Source organism: Thamnophis sirtalis, unplaced genomic scaffold, assembly GCF_051295495.1.
Source record: "Thamnophis sirtalis isolate CommonGarterSnake01/CBP01778 unplaced genomic scaffold, rThaSir2_p1.2 scaffold_10, whole genome shotgun sequence".
Lineage (NCBI taxonomy): Eukaryota > Metazoa > Chordata > Lepidosauria > Squamata > Natricidae > Thamnophis > Thamnophis sirtalis.
In genome coordinates, this window is record NW_028261390.1 from 1,569,319 (window position 1) to 1,589,792 (window position 20,474).

At 45.9% G+C, this 20,474-nt stretch overlaps 3 protein-coding genes across 3 annotated transcripts in view; all 3 read left to right on the forward strand.

Annotated features, from left to right (window-relative positions):
• The window catches only part of LOC148043717 (C-type lectin domain family 4 member D-like), a 29,214-nt gene extending 21,136 nt beyond the window's left edge, over positions 1–8,078 (forward strand). Inside the window, exons 5-6 of the mRNA XM_087723907.1 lie at positions 5,958–6,070; positions 7,546–8,078. Of these exons, the coding sequence (XP_087580033.1) occupies positions 5,958–6,070; positions 7,546–7,705 (273 nt within the window). The 3' untranslated portion in view covers positions 7,706–8,078. The remainder of the gene's footprint in view (positions 1–5,957; positions 6,071–7,545) is intronic.
• Positions 1–20,474, forward strand: part of LOC148043715 (macrophage mannose receptor 1-like) — a 187,615-nt gene that overhangs the window by 61,950 nt on the left and 105,191 nt on the right. The window lies entirely within an intron of this gene.
• On the forward strand, positions 1,863–4,381 carry LOC148043718 (uncharacterized). The gene is given in 3 exon segments (XM_087723906.1): positions 1,863–2,237; positions 2,240–2,523; positions 2,525–4,381. Coding segments are annotated over 3 exon segments (1,179 nt in total). The 5' UTR covers positions 1,863–2,120; the 3' UTR covers positions 3,303–4,381.

A 20,474-nucleotide genomic window follows, 5' to 3' on the forward strand; every position in this document is an offset into this window, starting at 1 on the left:
ATTAGGGAAATTGTTAATCTGCTTCAAGAGTATGTCTTTGGTCATCGCAGATGTGCCATACCACCGATCAAGTTCTTCCCAAGCCTCTTTACAGGCTGTGACTGGATCCTTCAGATAGGTGTGGTAGATACTTGTTACCATTTGTGCAGACTTTGGGCCTAGCCAGGCCATCATATGTATGATCTCTCCGTCTGGCTGCACATTCTCGGCACGAACAGCCCGTAGGAAGACATGCTTCCATATTCGATAGGGTTGGCCTGGCGCGTCAGAGAACTTCTGTGTTCCTTGAGACCCCAAGTCCACCTTCCTCCGGCAGGACTGCCATTCTATTCCGGTCTTGTATGCTGGGGGAGACGGTACAGTGTGCTGCAGGACTTTAGTGGGTTCAGGACCAGCGGTCTCCTGTTGGTTCAGGCCATTGCGATCTGTGGGTGTAAACACGGTTGCCGGCAACAACTGATATTTTCCTTCAGAAAGGTTCTGTGTGGCTTCATCTTGCCACAGTGTGGGCAGAGGTTGTTTTTGATGTTGCTCTGCTAGTTGTTTGTGTTGATTACTCTGTTGGTTGATGTTCAAGTTGCCTTGCAGTATTGGTTGGAATTCTTTTGCTTCAACAATGAGGTTGCTACTTGCAGCTATTTGTGTCCCTGCCAGCTGAGGATTGTTTGACGTCGCTGGGACTTTGTTGTGATTGCCTTGTGTGTCTGGGTTCATCAGAGTAGGCTCTCCAATCCTAAGGGAGCCAATGACAGCAGTTTAAATTCCCCACGATTGGGACAGCCAATCCACGGCGAGCATGACAACTTATGTAGATTCTAGCCAATCCGCGGCGAGTATGAAAAATGATATAGATTTCTGACGTACGTACGTCTGTAACACCGCACACTCCATATTTGGTCTCCCCTGGCCTCCAGAAGCTCTCTGCTGGCCAAAAATATTGGCCTTGCCTTCCACTTCCAGCATGCAGGGCTCACAAAGGTAAGTCCTGCACTAGGCCGAAGGGTGAGGGCTGGTGGGTGGGCAGGACGATGTGGGCGGGGCAGCCTTGTGCTCCCGGGCTGGTTGGATTATTGGCTTTGGCGGGCTATATCTGCCCATGGACCATAGTTTGAGGACCCCTGATATAGAGTAACAAATAATTTGGAATTATATGTGCTGGGAAGGAAATTGGAAGTTCCTTTCTTTTTATTATTTCTTTGTCTTTCCTTCCTTCCTTCCTTCCATCCTCTCTCACTTTTTCTCTCTCTGGCTCTCCCTTTCTCTCACTGTACATACACACACACACACACACACACACACACACACACACACACACAGTAGGTTCACAGGTAAATTTTTAACTCTTTCTATACTCCTGCACATTTAAAATGCTCACCTCAGCCTTTGGATAATGACCAAGCAGCAGAGTAATGTTTATACTTAAATTCTTGGAGAGAAAGGGATTAGGAGAGTAAGCAGGCACACTGGGGCACATAACGCAGCCCAAAAATAAAACATCAGAAGAAAACCAACTCATTTGAGCTATGGTGCTGGAGAAGGCTTAGACAGCAAAGGTGTATAACAAACACGTACTGGAAGAAATAACACCAGACGTATCACTAAAAGCAAAATCACAAAACTGCCTCTCACTTATTTTGGCCATGTCATGCATGGGAATTCACTGGAGAAAGCAATTCAGTTGGGAAAAGTTAGTGCAAAAAAGAACCTAGGCTGCCCAAGAACTTTGTGGCTGGACACCATCGCAGCTGCCACCAGCCAGAGCATAGAACAAACTAAGGGGGCAAGTGTTACATACTGACAGCCAGTATGGTAGGTTCCATCAAGGTTCTCCAATCTGGCAGGAAAATACTGAATGATGATTGACCGAGCTGTTTGATAGCTTCCCATAAAAGGGCTGCTGTCAAACAGAGGGGCGCTGGATTGTACATAGTTCATTCTAATAAAGAGCTGTTGTTTGCTGCTATGCCTGAGTCTGCCTCATCCATTCACCTGGTCTAACACTGGCAATGAGGATGGAAGGCAACTAGAGACCAAAAAGAGCTGACAAGAGAATCCAGCAAAACAATCCAGCCGGAGCGAACACTGCATCAAGCGGTCATCTTTAAGTGGCAAATTCGAATATGCCTTCACTGAACAAGATGACAATGCATGCCCCACCAGCTCCTTTCGACCCAGCAACCGAGCACTGGGATTCCTACGTGATGTGGTTTGAATGCTTCATGGAAGCGAATACCTCCTAGGATTCTCCGACAACCGCAAGAGAGCCATGTTCTTGAGCTACTGTAAGCCAGAGATCTTTGACACCGCAAAAGCTCTATCCGAGCCAACGCCGATTCAGACTGTCACCTGGTCACACTACTCTCCCAAACCTTCCAAATTTGTGCGGAGACACGAATTCAACCTCCGAAACGAGAAAGAAGGAAAGCACATAAACCAATATGTTGCCGTGCTTCGAAAAGCTGCAGCATATTGTGAGTTTCATGATTTAGACAAACTATTGCTGGACAGAATAATTTGCGGAGTGCGACACCAACTTGCAAAGGAGATTGCTGGCAAAAACAAATCTCACGTTGCAAATCGCGTTGGATGAAGCCAGGGCTACAGAGTCCTCGATCAAGTCGATAGAAACACTGCAAAGGCACGGCAGCCCAAAAAGCATGCGCAGAACTACTGACGTCCATCGCGAGACCATCGAGCGAGAGTTATCTGACAGTGAGGATGAGGTTTGCCACATGCGCATGGAGAGGGAAAAAATGGCGCAAGATTTTGAAAGCCATTTCCCACCTCGCACCAGCTCTAGGGGTAACCACCAGAGATCTGCCTGCCATGTCCAAGATGCTATATGCCAATGCTGCGATCGGAGGGGACACCTCACCAGGGTCTGCAGAAGCGAATTCCCGGTTTCACCACCAACAAAAATGTCGGCCAGTCAGAACGTGAGACCAAAACCATCCAGGCATAAATTTGACACTCGTGAATGGGAATGGAGTCAGGCACCCTGGTCCAGGGTGCACATTGATTTTACTGGCCCCGTGCATGGCCAAGTATTTATGGTAGTTGTGGATGCCTACTTGAAGTGGCTAGAGGTAGTCCTTATGACCACCACCATGACAGAGGCGGTCATCAGGGTGCTACGGAGGCTTTTCTCCACGCACGTCCTGCCTGACATCCTAATCTCGGACAACGGGCTCCAATTCACGGTCATCCAATTTGAGACTTATTTAGCAGAGCAGGGAATCAGAAAAGCTTTGGTTGCACCCTTCCATCTGGCTAGCAATGGCCAGGCGGAGAGAATGGTGTGATCTGCAAAAGAAGCCCTATCCAGGATGGGGCCGGGAGATTGGCAAATCCGGGTAGACCAATTCCTCCTTTTCCAACACATCACACTAAGTGCCACCACTGGCAGAAGTCCCGTGGAACTGTTAATGGGTTGCCGGCTAAGGTCTCCCTTAGACCAACTGCACCCCAATTATTCTGCCGAACCACCCTCTGATTCAACCAACAGAATAAAGACATTTAGTGTAGAGGATCAAATTTACGCCTACAACTACGCTGCCCCCCCCCCCCGGATTCCTGCCACAATTGCAGAGTTAGCCAAAGTCCTACCCAAAAGAGAAAACATTCACTCAACATCCACTCAAGCCCAAAGGTACCAGACTACTTATCTGAAAAGATTGCGGGCCCGCAGCAAGTTCCGAGCGAACTGGCTCGAGGAACTCCAGCCCCACCACAGGAGAAGTTCCAGGCGTTTCCACCAGGCAAAGCCAGAGAAGCAACAGGTCCAACTGACCTGACCGAAGTTCCAGTGCCAACTGAACTGTGCAGGTCAGAGAGAATCTCTAAAAGACCCACCTACCTGCCTGATTACACTACCAGCTGGATCAGCCCGTCTAAGAGGGGAGGGGTGTTATATATTGATAGCCAGTATGGTAGGTTCCACCAAGGTCCTCCGATCTGGTGGGAAAATACTGAATGGTGATTGGCCAAGCCGTTTGACAGCTCCCTATAAAAGGGCTGCTGTCAAACATAGCGGCGCTGGATTGTACATAGTTCATTCTAATAAAGAGTTGTTGTTTGCTGCTATGCCTGAGTCTGCCTCCTCATTCACCTGATCTAACAGGAAGATTGGAAGATGTGGAGAGACCTGACCCACAAAATCACCAAGCGTCAAACACGACTGAATGGATAACTTCATCATCACGTCATCAGGAGGCATTACTGAAGAACTGGGTCAATGTCAATCCTAACTTTTATGGAGGTGAAACGATTGTGGAACTTCCACCAGACCCTCAAAGAGGTTCCATCCAGGGGCGTGCAGTCAGGAGAGGCAGGGGAGGCAGTGCCTTATCACTGTCATCATGAAAAAAAATGTAAAAGAAAAAAGGCAAGAGCTGAGGTCAGGCTGAGCTAGTTGCTGCCAGAGTCACCGTGGATGACTCTGCTTAACTGTTTAAAAAAGCCTCCAAAAAAGCGGCCTCTACAGGAGGAGGTAGGAGAATGACGTGCCTCATCTAGTCTGACTTTGGGCGTTTTATGATCACTCAAGCAGAGTTAAGCAAGGGTTAAAAGCTGAAAAATTCCTGACTTAGGTGAGGCACGTCGTTCATCTGCCTCCTCCTGTAGAGAGTGCTTTTTAGAGGCTTTTTTAAATAGTTAAGCAGAGTCATCCACGGTGACTCTGACAGCAACTAGCTCAGCCTGACCTCAGCTATTCCCTTTTTCCTTTTACATTTTTTTTCTTTTTATGATGGCAGGCAAGAGCAGAGTTGAAATCCTCTCTGAAACAGCTGGAAAAGGTACGTGTGGAGTGGAGGGAGAAGGAGGAATTCAAACTTCATCCTCCTGGTGCAACTTTGTGTGAGTGTGTGTGTGTGTGTAATTGAGAGATGGGGGAGGAAGGGAGAGAGGGAGGAAGGAGGGAAAGGGAGAAGAAAAAGAAAGAAGAAAACTTATTTAGCAAAGGAGACAAACAAATGCTATTGCTTTAAATCGGAACTGAGCATGCCTGGCTGTGGAATTCTGGGAGTTGAAGTCCACAAGTCAAAAAATTGTTGCCTCACCAGCCATAAACCTCACCGCACGTCACTGGTTCCATCTGACCAAAGTCTGCACTTTCAGCCTCATGCAGTCCACCCATTAGTCTTGTGCTGCCTAGGCCCACAGCTTCCAAGAGAGCCAGACTTAAAGAGGCTGGTCCAGAAGTTTCTTTGCACCTCTTCCCATGCTCTCCTCCATGATTCTTTTGTCAGCAATCTGTACGAACAATCACGCAGAACACATGCAAGCAAGAATTGGTCTCTGTGGGTGGGCAAATACTTGAGTTTGCTGGGGAATCCCAAGAGATGCATGGCTTTTAATTGCCCTGCCTTTAATCAAGGTATATAATATAAAGATAAATATAATAAAGCCGCTTAGAACTGCAGTGAGCAGCTGCTCGGAAGAAGGAAAGGAGGTGAGCAGATATGTCCTCCCCACCAACCTGAGGTGGCCAAGACACTGTCCTCCACTGTGCATCAGATTGTGTTCATGGTGGAAGCCCTGAAGATGGTTGCTGATTTTATGGGGACAAACTAAGGCCAGAGCGAGAGATGAGGGAAGACTTACAGTCTTTGGAGGAGATGAGACAAGGATTTGACGAACGGTGGAACGAAGCGGCTCCCTGTTCATCTCTCCCCATGGATAGGTGCAAATGTGGAATGGCCCATAGAGTAGGTTTCATTATGGCTTCCACAGCCCTGCTAGTTCACCCAAACGCCTCCTTGGTTCCCCCTGGATGTTCCATTGTTTCAGGAAGCTGATCTGCCCCACTCTTTGTGGTTGTACCACATGGGCTGCATTGCTGCTGCTTCTACATATTCCTCCACTGATGCTTCTGGGGAGGCTCCGATTCTGAACGTCCTTCGGGTGAGAATCTCTCTGTCAGTCACTGTAAATGATGTCTGGATTTTTTCTTTCAGGAGTTCTTAGAAGAATTAATTCAAAAAAAGACAGGTCCTTACTTCATTGGATTGCTCCTTCATACCGGTATTAATAAGTGGATTTGGTATGATACAGATGCACGTCCACGAGAGTAAGTGTCTAATTCATGTTTTTTTTATAGTCTGAAATGCCTTTTGATCTGAAAAAGGTGGCAGAAGATGCCATGTGTATGATCATAATTAAGTTACTGTACCATGAGGACACAAGCATATAATAATGGTATTTGTATGAGGTTGTCACCAGACTTGTGTCATTATTTGGTGGTCATTATACATTTTCTGCAGATGGATTGGCATGCCGAATCAATCCCTCCCTCCCTCCCTCTCTCTTTGTATACATGTGTGCGTGTATGCACGTAAGTGTATATTCAGGTGTATGTGTGTACGTCTCTATCTACCATCCTCCCTCTCCTATCAATCATCTATCTGTCCACCTGTCGATCATTATCTTGGACTGGAGAAGTCCAAGAGATGATAGTCCAGAGAGGTAAAATAGTGAATGTTTATAAGTCATCCAGAATCACCTCAAGGTGACATGAGAGGTAGATAAGTACAACAAACAAACAAACAAACAAAAAACAAGCATAAATATTCATGGGAACCATGAGGAGGAGGGGAGGAAAATAGCAACATCCAATTACCACCAAGAGCCACTTCAAGGGGATGAACAAGATCCATTCCATCAACATGTATGACCTGCCAATCATCAGATACCCTGCCAGTATAATGAGCTGGCAAAGGAAGGACATAAAAGTGGTGGTGTGGCCCTAAGTTTCTGTTCCCAAGTGTTTGTCCTCCGTAAGTAGTGTGAACCTCATCCAGCAACACCCACAAGTCCAGAAGCAGCCATGCGATGGACCTTCTCGCTAGATAGCTTTGTCTCCCACTCAGAAGACATTCCCGGACCTGGTTTGCCACCTCATGAAGGAAGCCATCCCTTCTTCATCATCCAGGACTTCATAGCCTCTTAATCCAGGCCTTTTCCAGGGAAAACTCTGTATGGTCAAATCTCTCTTCCCTGCTCCCACCCCACTCCTCTCGCAGTCCTGGAGGTGCATATTCCATCGCACATGGGGATGACACTGAGCGCTGAACAGACGAAGGACCTTCCCCAATGCTTTCTTGCATGGACCTAATAATGAGGAAAGGACCAAAGTCTATAGTGCCCCACTAATGAATACCCATCAGCCGGTCTTCTCCTCCCACTACTACTCCCAACTGAAATCACCAGTGAAGATGGGAATAGAAACACTCCAGAATTCTCCCCAAGCCTCAATTCCTGAAACACCAAGAAGGGTGCCATGATCCATTAAAAAAAAAGGATTCCTAGAGATATGCAATCTTTCGCCATGGCCTGTTCAAAAGGACGGAGGGGGAGATGTGTCACCAACCCCATCTCTATTTCTCTGCCAAATCAACCAGAGACCAACATTTGTCATTGTTAGAAACGCCCACTGAGGTGAGGGAAGAAGGTGAATGGACTGAACATTTATTTCCTGTTCCAAAATCTATAAATGATACTCATTTTGTCTGGAGGACGGATACATTGTTATTTTTTTCTTTTCAGTTTCTGGAGAGTTGGAGAACCAGGTTCCACTAGAAATAAAGAATGTGGAGCAATTGCGAATGATTGTATTACCCCACTCAGATGTTGGATCAATGCAGACTGTCAGACGCCAGGAAGAGGCATTTGCAAGCAGGGACCTGAGGACAAATGGTTTACCTAATTCTTTGCTGAACATTGCCCAAAATTGCATTTGATGAACTCAGTGAGAAAAAAATGCCAATCGGTGAAACTGGCTCTTAAAAACAGTTGCCCCAGTCAGTCAGTGTGGGGGCATGAAAGAACTCCGGGCTTTGACATTAGCTTCCAAACACCTTTTCCATCCTGCCTTTTGGGAGATTAAAGATACGGTCTTGTTTAGCAAATAAAAAAGAATGAAAAGAAAACCTGTCTTTTTTGTATTCATTCCATTTAGTTCAATGTTGGGTGAACATTATTGTTTGTAAGCTGCCCAGGGTTGCTGAGAGTGATGGACGGCCATATAAATCTTTAAAATAAATAAACAAGTACAACCACATCCTGAGTATTGAAAGCCCCCCAAAACTCCACCCATCTGCCACCCCACGATTTTCCATTGTAGAGATTTATTTTATTGTTTATTGTTGTTGTTGTTGCTATTGTTGTTGTTGTTATTATTATACAGTTGTATCACAGCGGCCAGTTGTTTCGCCGGATTTGGCATTGGCTACTAGTCTGGCCCCACCCAGAGGCCTAGGACGTCGTAACGTATTTTCGTAATATTCCTGCAGATCCAAGCAGTGCGGCTTTTTGCATTTGACTGATGGTGATTTTGTCAATTTTTAACTGTTTTAAATGTAATTCCAGTGCTTTTGGAATAGCACCCAGTGTGCCAATTACCACTGGAATTACCACTGCTGGTTTGTGCCATAGTCGTTGAATTTTGATTTTTAAGTCCTGGTATTTTGCGATTTTTTCATATTCCTTCTCGTCGACCCTGCTATCACCTGGTATTGCGATGTCTATGATTGTGACCTTATTTTTCTCAACCAGTGTGATGTCTGGTGTATTATGCGCCAGTATTTTGTCCGTTTGTATACGGAAATCCCAGAAGATCTTGACCATCTGATTTTCAGTGACTGTTTCAGGCTGATGTTCCCACCAGTTTGTTGCTGTTTTAATATTATAATTTTTGCACAAATTCCAATGGATCATTTGTGCTACTGAATTGTGCCGCAATTTATAATCAGTCTGCGCGATTTTCTTACAGCAGCTGAGTATGTGATCAACAGTTTCATCAGCTTCTTTGCAAAGTCTGCATTTGGCATCATCAGAGGATTTTTCTATTTTGGTCTTAATGGCATTTGTGCGAATAGCTTGTTCTTGCGCAGCCAGGATTAGTGACTCTGTTTCTTTCTTTAATGTACCTGTTGTTAACCATAACCAAGTTTGTTCACTGTCCACTTTATCTTTTATTTTTTCCAGAAATTGGCCATGCAGTGCTTTGTTCTGCCAACTCTCCATTCTTGATTTTATCACATCTTTTCTATATTCTTGTTTCGTCTGTTGGGCCTTCAGTAGTTTTTTGTTCTTTACTTCGATTAATACATGTTCTTGACTTTCTTTTAAATAATCAGTCAGTGCATGTTTTTCTTCTTCAACTGTTTGCTTCACTTGTAACAATCCTCTGCCACCTGATTTTCGGGGCAGGTACAGTCTATCAGTATCACCACGTGGATGTAAACTGTAGTGCATTGTCATTAGTTTCCTGGTTTTTTGGTCCAAAATGTCCAAATCAGCTTGTGTCCAGTTAACTATACCAGCTGTGTATCTTATAACTGCTATTGCCCAGGTATTTATGCCCTTGATTGTATTTCCAGCATTCAATTTAGATTTCAAAATTTTCCTAACTCTGTTGGTGTACTCTCGCCTGACAATAGCTTTTACTTCTCCATGCTTGATGTTATCCAACTGCAGAATGCCTAACTATTTGTAGGCTTCATTTTCGTTGCATTTAATTAGTTGGCCATTGGGCATTTCAATTCCCTCACATGCAGTGATTTTGCCTCTTTTTATGGCTACAGTGGCGCATTTTTCCATGCCAAACTGCATTGAAATATCAGTGCTGAATACTTGGTCTGTGTTTGTCAATGATTGGATTTCTATTTCTGACTTTCCATAGAGTTTCAAATCATCCATATATAATAAATGCGAATTTTTTTCAGCTTCTTTGGCTGTTTGGTAGCCTAATTTCATTTTTTTAAAGATTACTGATAGTGGGATCATTGCGATGATGAAGAGAAGAAGTGAAAGTGAATCACCCTGGAAAATTCCTCGCTTGATATTAACCATTCCGTAGATCTCATTCCCTACTGCTAACTCAGTTCTCCATTGTTTCATCGCCTTTTCAGTAAAGGATGTAATATTTTTGCTAATGCCAGTTGTTTCTAAGCATTTTATGATCCAACTATGTGGCAGTGAGTCAAATGCCTTTTTGTAATCAATCCAGACCATATTCAAGTTCGTTTTTCTGTTCTTACAATTTTCTAATGTCATTTTATCAATTAGGAGCTGAACTTTTGTGCCCCTGCTCCTTCTTTTGTTGCCTTTTTGCTCTACTGGCAAGATGTTGTTTGTTTCCAAATAATCCATCATGTTATCTGCAATAATGCCTGTGAGTAATTTGAAGGTTGTTGGCAAGCATGTTATTGGTCTGTAGTTTTCAGGTGTTGTTCCTTTAGTTGGATCTTTCTGAATCAAGTATGTTTTTCCAGTTGTCAACCATTCATCAATTTGGCCCTTTTGTAAAATTTCATTCAGTTGCCTGGCCAATATTGCATGTAAACTGGTCAGATATTTGAGCCAGAAACCATGTAATTGGTCCTTTCCAGGTGATGTCCAATTCTTTACCTTTTTTACTCGATTTTTGACCATCTCAGTTGTTATTTCTAATACTTGCATTTGTTCGTTGCCAATGCTTTTCTCAAAGTCATGTATCCACTTTGCTTCCTTGTTGTAGTCCTTTGCATTTTCCCACAATTCTTACCAGAATTCAACTGTGGCCTGCTTTTCTGGTTTTTCACTTTTGGTGTCACCATTCACATTAAGACTTCGATAAAAACGCCGTTGGTTTAACTGAAATTGCTGATTTTGTTTATATTGGATGATTCGTGCCTCATATCTTTCAATTTTTCTAGCTGTTGCTGTTATCCGCTGTTTTACAATCTCTACAGCTTCATTGATGTTTCTTGTATCCAATCTATATCTTCTGATTAGCCGATCTATGGTTTTGTTGTTTTTAAGCCGTTGCTCATGCATGTTCTTTAAGTTACTAGCGTCTGCCCTTAATTTTTTGACTTTTTGTTCTAATCGGATTTTCCACTTTGGCTTTGATGCTTTTTCTGTTGTGTGACTAGGTACTTTGATTTTAATGCCTAATTCATTAGTGACTATTCTAGCTGTGCTGTACATTAACTGGTTCGTTTCCAAGATGGATCCCGATTCAATTGTTGAAAACACTGCATTAACCATTTACATGAGAGGGGCCAAAATTTTCTTAGGCACAGTTGTTAGTGATGGTAAACATTGCCTTTCCTCATTAAGCAGAAAATGCTCCATGATCTTATCCTTCAATTCTTTTTGTTTTTGAGTTAGTTCATCAGTTGGTTCAGTGATAACTGGTTCTAGTGGTGGTGGTGTTATTTCCTCCCCAAGAGCTTCTTCTGGGAGTTCTACTATAATGTCTTTAGTTGTGTCTTGAATATCAGTTATTTCTGCTTGTGATATTGTTTTTTTGGTTTTGCAATTTGCCTGAATTTCCTCTAGTTCAACTTCACTAAACACTTTATTCCCTATAATAAATCGCCTTTGATCTGCTAGTCGTTGTTCACTAACATTTGAATCTGGATATTGTTGTTTCCATAATTCATACATTCGCTTTAAATAGCCTCTTTTTTCTGGCTCTGAGTTGTCGTAACAGGCCATTATGGCACGGTTTTCATCTGCACTATATTTTTGTCATTTTGTTGGCTGGTCCTCTTGTAGCCCACTTGTCGACGGATGTCCAGGGACCCCAACATCCGCCGCGGCCCTTGTTAACCCGCGTGACGACCGATGCAGTATGGAATTCTTATTCATTTTTTTCACCATATTGTATGGGTTAGCGGGGTTTTTTTATGGGACCAGATGCCAACCTGACCCCAACCCTCCTCCTTTCTCATCCGGGCTTGGGACCGGCAACGGCGGAGTTGTTGTTGTTGTTGTTGTTGTTGTTGTTGTTATGTTAATCTTTGGTGAGATCCACAGTCTTTGGGGCTGGTTGGTAGTCCTAACCAAGGACCTAGGAACTGTTAAGGTAACGTCGGAGGATATAAGCTGTTCCAAGTAGGGTGGTTTTTTTGTAGAGTCAGAATGTTCAAGTCTGATAAATTTAGAATTTCCAAATAGCGAGGTAGCCCTTTGGGTATTGCTCCAAGGGCTCCAATTACAATCGGGACAACAGACGATTTCTTTTTCCACAGTTGCTCAACTTCAATTTGCAGGTCCAGGTACTTTGTGATTTTTTCTTGCTGTTTATCTTCAAGTCGTGCATCATCAGGTATTGCAATGTCAATGAATCATACTTTTTTCTTTTCAACTATTGTTATGTCATTATTATTATTATTATTATTATTATTATTATTATTATTATTATTATTATATTTTTATTGTTTTATTTATTATTATTATTATTTTATTTATCACATCTCTATTCTGCTGCCTTCAAAAATGTCCTTGGCTTACATAGAATACAATAGAAGGTTTCACAACAACCATGGTTCTTTAATGCATGAAACCATATGTGGCTCAACAAGAACAATAAAAGCATCACTGCATACACACACACACACACACACACACACACACACACACACACACGCCGTAAAACAGGCATCATAAAATCAGGCGAAGTCTCTCCTGAACACCTCCATCTCCAACAATTTCAGAAATGTCCACCTTCTCACTTTAGTGCCCCAGACCTGTTGGACCTGACCGCTTTGTAAGAGCATCCTACCTAATCTGATTGGTCTGACCTGTCATGGCCAGGCAAGGGGGTCCTTCTGGGCCCCTAATCCTCAAGGGCTTTATATCAAACCAGCCCCCGGAAACTCATCAGCAGCCGATATAGGCCCATCCCTTCCCCACCTATTAGCCCTGAATAACGGAGACCCTGCAGCTTGAGAACCAGCCTCTCTGCGCCCTGCTCAGAGTCAGAACCCTGTCCAGGGTCTTCCCCCTCTTCCAGAGCCAACTCATAAGGCCCCTCGCTGTCAGAGTCTGTTTGCACCTCCAACTCTCCTGCTGGGCCACAACAGCTGAATATCTTCAATTTCATCAAATTTTGCTATATTACCATCTATATTTTCCAATTTCTTCTCAATTCTCTCTGATGTTTCTAATAATTTTTGAATTTCAAACATAATCTGTTGTAATGTTATGGTTTCTTCTTGGTATTGTGCCATTGCCTGTTCTGACCCCCCTTTTCCGTTCAGGAACAAAAGCCAACACAGACGTATGAAAGAATGTTTTAATCAGTCCAGGCTCTTGTTGGCTGCGAGCCCAAAATAAACAAAGATAATTGCTCTGGCAAAAGTCCTATAACTCATGTAGGAATGCAAACAGGCTTCTCTCCTCAAGCCACTTATCCAAGTTGGTTTCTTTCGATTTGTGAATGCGAACGAGAAAGTTGACTCCTGCACCCAGGGCGTGGCACAAACAGTCCCTTTTATAATCAGGAGAGGATCTTAATCAGCATCAGCTGCTCGTAATCACCTCCTGTAGTTACTCCGTTGTTCTTTCTGTTGAGTAGCCCTTCGCCTGCATGCATCCTGAAACAACTCCCAAATGTTTTCCTGAACATTCCCTTTGATCCAATGCTCTGCTGCCACCTGGTGACCAACCAGTCTCTCCTTGCCCTGCTTGGAGTCAACACCCTGTCTAGGGTCCTCCACCTCCTCCAAGGCCGACTCATAAGACCCCTCGCTGTCGGAGTCTGGCGGCAGCTCCAACGGCTCCTGCCAGGCCACAACACTATCTCCACTGCAGGGCTCTTCCCCCGGGTCTGACGCTCGGGATGCGGCCAGGAGGGGTTGATGACGGCCTCCATAGGATACGGTCCAAGACACCGGTGGCCAAACTTTTTAGCCGACCAGTGGAACGAATGATGCCATGCAGACCACCACACACAATCTCCTACAGCCACTTCCGGCACCGCACACTGAGACCCATCTGCCACCCTTTGGTGATCCTTCCTCGCTCGGCCCAGATAGCAACACCCCACCTGGTGGACCGCCAGGATCCCAGAGATGAAGTCCTGTGCTGCGGAGACCAGGGTCAACAAGGGCTGCAATAATCTTGGAGAAGCCCTTCTCGCAGACCTGGCCCTTTGACACTGGACACACGACACCACACACTTCTGCATGTCATTTCGTAAGCAGGGCCACCAAAACGTATGGGAGACCAGGCGCAATGTCTGGAAAAAACCACAATGTCCTGCTGCTGGAGTGTCATGACACTGAGAGAGAACCAATCTAGGGATGGGCCCTGTGGGAACATAGAGCCGGTCCCGATACTTCAAAAGATCCCCCTCAAAGGTCCACGGGGAAGCCGGTCCTACTTCCGCCTTTCGTTGCTCCACCCACTCGTCACCCCGCTGCGCATCCCGTATCAGAAACCGTACGCTCACGGGATGATGAACTGCAGCGCAGAATGCGACGGGTAGAACAGTCCGGGGTGGAAGCGAGTCCGCAGGGTCAGAGTTCTCCGGTGTCCTAGACAGGGCATCTGCCCTTTGAGTCAACACACCATGGATGCACGTCCCCTTGGGCGATCTGGGTACCTGGGCCACAGAGACCTTTCTTTTCTTTTTCTTTTTCGACTTCTATACCGCTTCATAGGGCTTTCAGCCCTCTCTAAGCGGTTTACAGAGTCAGCATATATTGCCCCCAACAACAATCTGGGTCCTCATTTTACCCACCTCGGAAGGATGGAAGGCTGAGTCAACCTTGAGCCGGTGAGATTCGAACAGCCGAACTGCAGATAACAGTCAGCTGAAGTAGCCTGCAGTGCATTTAACCACTGCACCACCTGAGCTCTTCGTCGGATTCCCGACACGTTGGTTTGTCGCTGAGGGAAGGCCGCAGGCAGCGCAACCCTCCTACTCTTCTTGGGGCAACTCCCAGCCAGGTGTCCATGATCCCCACAGTAAAAACACAACCCCTCAGCATGTCATCTGTCCATCTCTGTGCTTGACACTCGGGGTCTGACGGCACCCAACTCCATGGGCTCCTCCCATTCAACTGCAGTCTCTTGAGGAACTGGCACATTTGGGAGTTGTTTCAGGATGCATGCAGGCGAAGGGCTACTCGACGGAAAGAACAACCGAGTAACTATAGGAGATGATTACGAGCAGCTGATGCTGATTAAGATCCTCTCCTGGGCACTTCCTCCATGGCTGGGGGGGGAGGGGGTTTAACAGGTCTCTGAAGCTGAGAAACTTGACCAGCCAATACAGCAATCTGCTGAGCCAGCTGGGCATTCTCAGCACGGAGTTGCTCCATTGTAAACAGAATGGAGGTTTGTCTTGGCAGGAGTCAATCTGTTCTAACCCCCCCTTTCTCCGTTCAGGAACGAAAGCCAACACAGACGTATGAAAGAATGTTTTAATCAGTCCAGGCATATGGCTGTGATGGCGAATCTATGGCACTCCCCCACCCTCCCAGAGGCCCTCCGGAAGCTGGAAATGTATTGTTTCTAAAATTCCGGTTGGGCGGTTGGGGCCGTTTTTCACCCTCCCCAGCCTACGGAAGCTTTCCTGAAGTGTGGGGAGGACGAAAAATGGCCCCAAAGGGCCAACCGGAAGTTCAGAAACAATCTGTTTCTAGCTTCCAAAGAGCCGCTGGGGGGGGGGGTGTCAAGGGAGGCCACTTTTGCCCTCCCCAGGCTTAAGGAAAGCCTCTGGAGGCTGGGGAGAGGTTGCACGTGAATTCACAGGGTGGTTGCACGCATGTGCAAGTGGGAGGGGAAATTGGGTACGTGCGTGCGCATGATACCTATCTATTGTAAGCATGCACTTCCCACAATCGCCTGTCCTTTTCTCAAGCAGCATCAGCTGGGTAGAGGCGGGGGGCGATTCTGACAGGCAAATGGCTTTCTGACTCATTGTAACAGGAGCCTAAGCAACACCCATGGAGCAGAAGCCGTGATCGCTGCTTGCTCCATAGTCACAAGGTGAGTTGCGGAACAGAGGGGCTCTTGGTGGCAAGGTTGCCTAGCACTGTGGGTGTCAGGGTTCCAAATAACATCCAAAATTAAATCAGAGTCCAAGGCAAAGTATTGCTCAAAGTTCCAATTGATTAAGAGAGCCATGTTGGCACATCTGGGAAAACCTGGATCTGAAAGCTTCCCTGTTTTCCCCACCCAGGTGAAAGTTCATGATCTTGCCCCCATAACAGTGGTGAGTTTCAGATCACATTGCAACCGATACGGTTGCGACGGGGCCTGGCGTCCTCCACATAAACACGTGCAGCATGTGCGCATGCATCTTACCCTCCAGCGACGCCTCTGCAAGCCTCCACAATGCTGCAGCTGCTTGGTGGAGCATTGCGCAGGCACTGTACATGCCGTGTGCAGAAGTGCCGAAGAGTTTAAAGACAGGTAAGGAGCGGAGGTGGGCGGGTGGTGCCCGGTACTCCAGGCAGCCTCTGGTACACCCGTACCGGGGCATACCACCTGCAACCCACCACTGCCCCACACCCACAAGTCCATCACATGGTCCAATCTTCCACTGCCATGCTGGTAGTTCCACCCATCCAGTTCCGGTTAGGTACAGAGGTGCAAAGACAAAGGATGATCTTGAATCCTAGAAAGGAATTTTATTTTGACAACATCACATTCAACTCCTTACAATTCCTCCTCCCAATTCCCCACTAATGAAACAGCATAGTAAAAATAAGAGCGAGTATGGCAGGTCAAAGATCCAGAAAGGAATATGATTGCAAGCCTGACAGAGGGCAGGGCTGAGTGTGCTTGAAATATCTCCAGGCACCCGGAGAGACAGAATTTCTGGGCCCTCTTGATCAGCTGATCAGTGGGCCAAGGTTAAGGGGTCCAGCAGCCTTGAGGTAACCAGGGAAGGGAAGGGCTGCCTCCTGTGCTGGCCACACCTATCCCCTTCAGTAGGTCTTATTTTCAGGGGGGGAGTATATTTATGCCCACCCCAAAAAATCAGGCTTAGCCTTATTTTTGGGAAAACATGGTATTGGGATGCAGACTTCTGCTCATCCTATTTGGAGGGGTTATTCTAAGAGCGGGGAATGTCTGACCTTTTCCACAGCTCTTTAACTCTGATAAAGCCTAGATCCGGGGCCCAGACTTTCCAGGACTGATGCCACACACGGAATGCTGATGAAGTGAGCCAGTCAGCCAATCAGGGAACCACATAAACTGAATGGGAATTCTGGAATGATGGTTGAAGGTGTGGACAGAAGGATCAATGCCAGGAGGGAAGAGAGGCTGAGAGAAACAGAGGCGGCACCACCCCATTATCCACATTATCCACCGTCTTCCTTTGGAGAGAAAGGGAGGTTATTCTTGTAAGGTGAACATCCGCATTTCTCACTGGCCAGCTGTGCAGGATGCAGCAAGAGCCTCATAGCTGTGATCTGGTTGAAAGGGAACCTCAGGCTTGAACTGAACCCATCTGCAATCATAAAGGGGGGGGGAGGAAGTCCTTTTGGGACCCAGAGGCACAAGGGTCCCCATTGGGAACAGGACACCTATATGGGGTCTCTCTCTCTCCTCTATCACCTCACACACACATTATGTCCCTCCCATCAGCTGCTCTCTGCTGAATTTAGAAACTTTAGCATGCCCCTCACTTCTTGAATCCCATGGAAGCAAGATTAAAAATGGAAACCTGCCATGAAGTAGAGGTGTTGTTTTTTTACAGAGACAGGAAAGAGCAAAGCTCTTAATTGTCAAGGCAAAGGCAAAGTAATGAAGACAAGACGACATGTTTTATCAGAATTCATATTCCTCACTCTCACGTCCATTCCATCCATACCTGGGTCCTATCTCCTCTGATCTGCAGGGCCTCATCTGGCCATACATTCCATCATCTGATCCTTCACACCTTTGCTCCATCTGAGGGAAACTGCTGAGAGAACTTTTCCCTCATGCCTGTCTGAGGGAAGGACAAAGATGTCTCTCTCCCCTCATTTCTTTCAGCTGCTGCCTCTTTTCCCGAGCCTCTCCTCATCAGGGCAGTCTATTTTTTAGTTGCAGTCTTCATTTTGATTCCTGAGCTTCGGCTTTGTTTATTCGGCATCTTCCTCACAAGGCCTGTGATGGCAGAGCTTCAAGGCAGCCATTTTGTCTTCCCTCCTTCGTGCCTCCTGGCTAGCAACAGTTCTTTGATTGGCCGCTGCTTTTTGATTAGCAGCTGGGTCGCCCTAACAATGGCCTTGAGGGGCGGGTGCAAGGAGCCTATGAGGCCTGTGGAACTCCACAGCAACCCTAAGATAAAATATGGAGGTACAAACACCGCTCTTAATAGGAAAACAGCAGGGTGTTAAGTATTCAGAGCAAAGCAGTAAGCTTCACTTAGGTCCGCCATTCTGGCGGGAAACTAGTTCAAATGTGCCCTATCTAACACAGGCTCTTTTCTGAGCCTCATAGATGCAAACATTAAAAATGGAAAGAAAAGTGTCTGAATCTCTCAACACAGACCCAAAGGTGCTTTTTTAGGATGCACCTGGACTTTGTTTTTTCCTTTTGATGACATTTTGCTGAAGACATTCTTTTTAGAGTGTCGTTGAAGCCACTTGGAGGTTTAAATGTTTCCTCAGAGTCACCCGAGTAGTGAAAATGGTTCCTGTAGTCTGGAATTCCTTTCTCTGGAAATCCATTCCTACTCCCACCCCATTCAAAGGGTGTTCATCCCAAATTGTATAGCTAAAAGTCCGTAGGTCATGGTTGCCCCAAAGGTGCTTTTTCAGGCGGCGACTGGACTTTTGTTTTTTCTTATCTTTAAATCTCCAAGTGCTTCAACCACCCTCTAAAAGGTTGCAGATGACCAGCTGCCCACAAGGAATATAAATCCTTCCATTCCCCACGATCCTATCAGAGCTGAAGAAGCTTCTTGGATGAGAAGTGAAATGTCTTCAAAGAATAACCAGACAGTCTAATTGCCTCCTGAAAAATTACCTTTGGGACAACCATGACTGGATGACTGAGAATCTCTACAGACCCGTATAAGAGGCTGAAAAGGGCCGTCAGTCAAGGGGATCCAGAGATTCGGAGAAGGATAAAAGAGGACGGTCCTTTCCCTCGTGAGGCCATTGCTGCGCCCACCAATCCTTTTCATCAATCTTCATTCGGTCTCCAACCTTTCCTTTCTAGGAGGGTTGTTGAAAAGGTGGTTGGACAAGTGTCCTGAAGGAAGGAGGTGATCTGGACCCATCTCATTTGGCGTCAGCCTGGGACATCTTACCAAAATGGCCGTGCTTGTGCTAGTCAGTGACTTTTGATTGGTGGTGCATCCATCTTTGTGCTACTGGATGTCTCAGTGGATTTTGATCCTGGCAGCTATAGTCAAGGCTTCAGAGATTCAGAGTGGGGAGCGCCATATTGTGGTGGTTTTCTTCCTTTCTCTATGGTGATTCCAGTCAATTTCTATAGGGAAGAGTTTGTGTCTGCAACCCCTCATTGTTCTTCTTTTTCTGGGAACCTATCTCTTTATTCTTTCTTTTTATCTTTTAATAGTGCAAAAGAACCAGAGTCATTGAAAGTAAGGCATTTATTAAATCTATCTGAATAATTAAACATTGATTGAATCACCAAATATTGAGATCAAAAGATCTTCCAAAACCACCTGATTCGATGCGTTGAATGAATGGAATGGAAAATCAGTCAACTCACCTGTTGTTATTTAAGGGCCGGATTCAGTGGCAGAGAGTTCCAAATCCAACATGACTTCCAGAGCCAACGTGGCTTCCAGATCCAACGTGGCTTCCAGATCCAACGTGGCTTCCAGATCTAATGTGGCTTCCAGATCCAATATTAGACGCAAGCAGCAAAATACAGGTATGCATCAGAGGTGGGTTCCTACTAGTTCGGTCCATTTCGGCCAAATAGTTAGTAACTTGGCTGGACAGGTGGCCGTACCAGTTCTATCCTGGGCGCCGCCATATTTATTTTCTGTTCTGCACATGTGCAGAACAATCTTCATTGAAAAAATGTAATCTCCCCCCCCCTTTTTTAATGGTGTGCATATGCAGACGTTTTAAAGTGCAAATTTGCACACGTGCAGAGCATGCATCTGGTGTGTGCGTGAGCAAAGGGAGCGCGTGCGCACAAATTTTTCCAAGCACTGAACCGGTAGTAATGCCAGCAGGAACCCACCCCTGGTATGCATGTTGTATGTATACAAGTGGTGGGTTGCAGGCGATACACCCCAGTACGGGAGTACCGGAGCCTGCCTGGAGCACCGGATACCGTTCCAGTATAGTGCTCCAGAAGGCCCACCTGCCCACTCCAATTCCTTACCGGTCTTTTAAGTCTTTGGCGCTTTTGTGCATGGCGCATACAGCACCTGCATGACACTTCACTGAGCAGCTGAAGCATCGCAGAGGCTCGCGGAAGTGGTAAGATGCATGTGTGCAATTTTTAGATTTAGATTTTATTTATTATTTATAGGCCGCCCTTTTCCCTGAGGGGACTCAGGGCGGCTTACAATTCAATGAGCCGGGCCTGCTCCAACCATACCAGGATAGGGATTTGGAACCCACCACTGATTTATACAATTACTCAAAAGAGTAGGACATATAAAAGGGGAGATTACAGGAATCAGGAAGAAGCTGAAAGTAACCACGGCAGAGAGGACAAAACTATTGAAGATTCAGTAAGCAATAAAAGAGACAGTGAGCCAAGGTTGG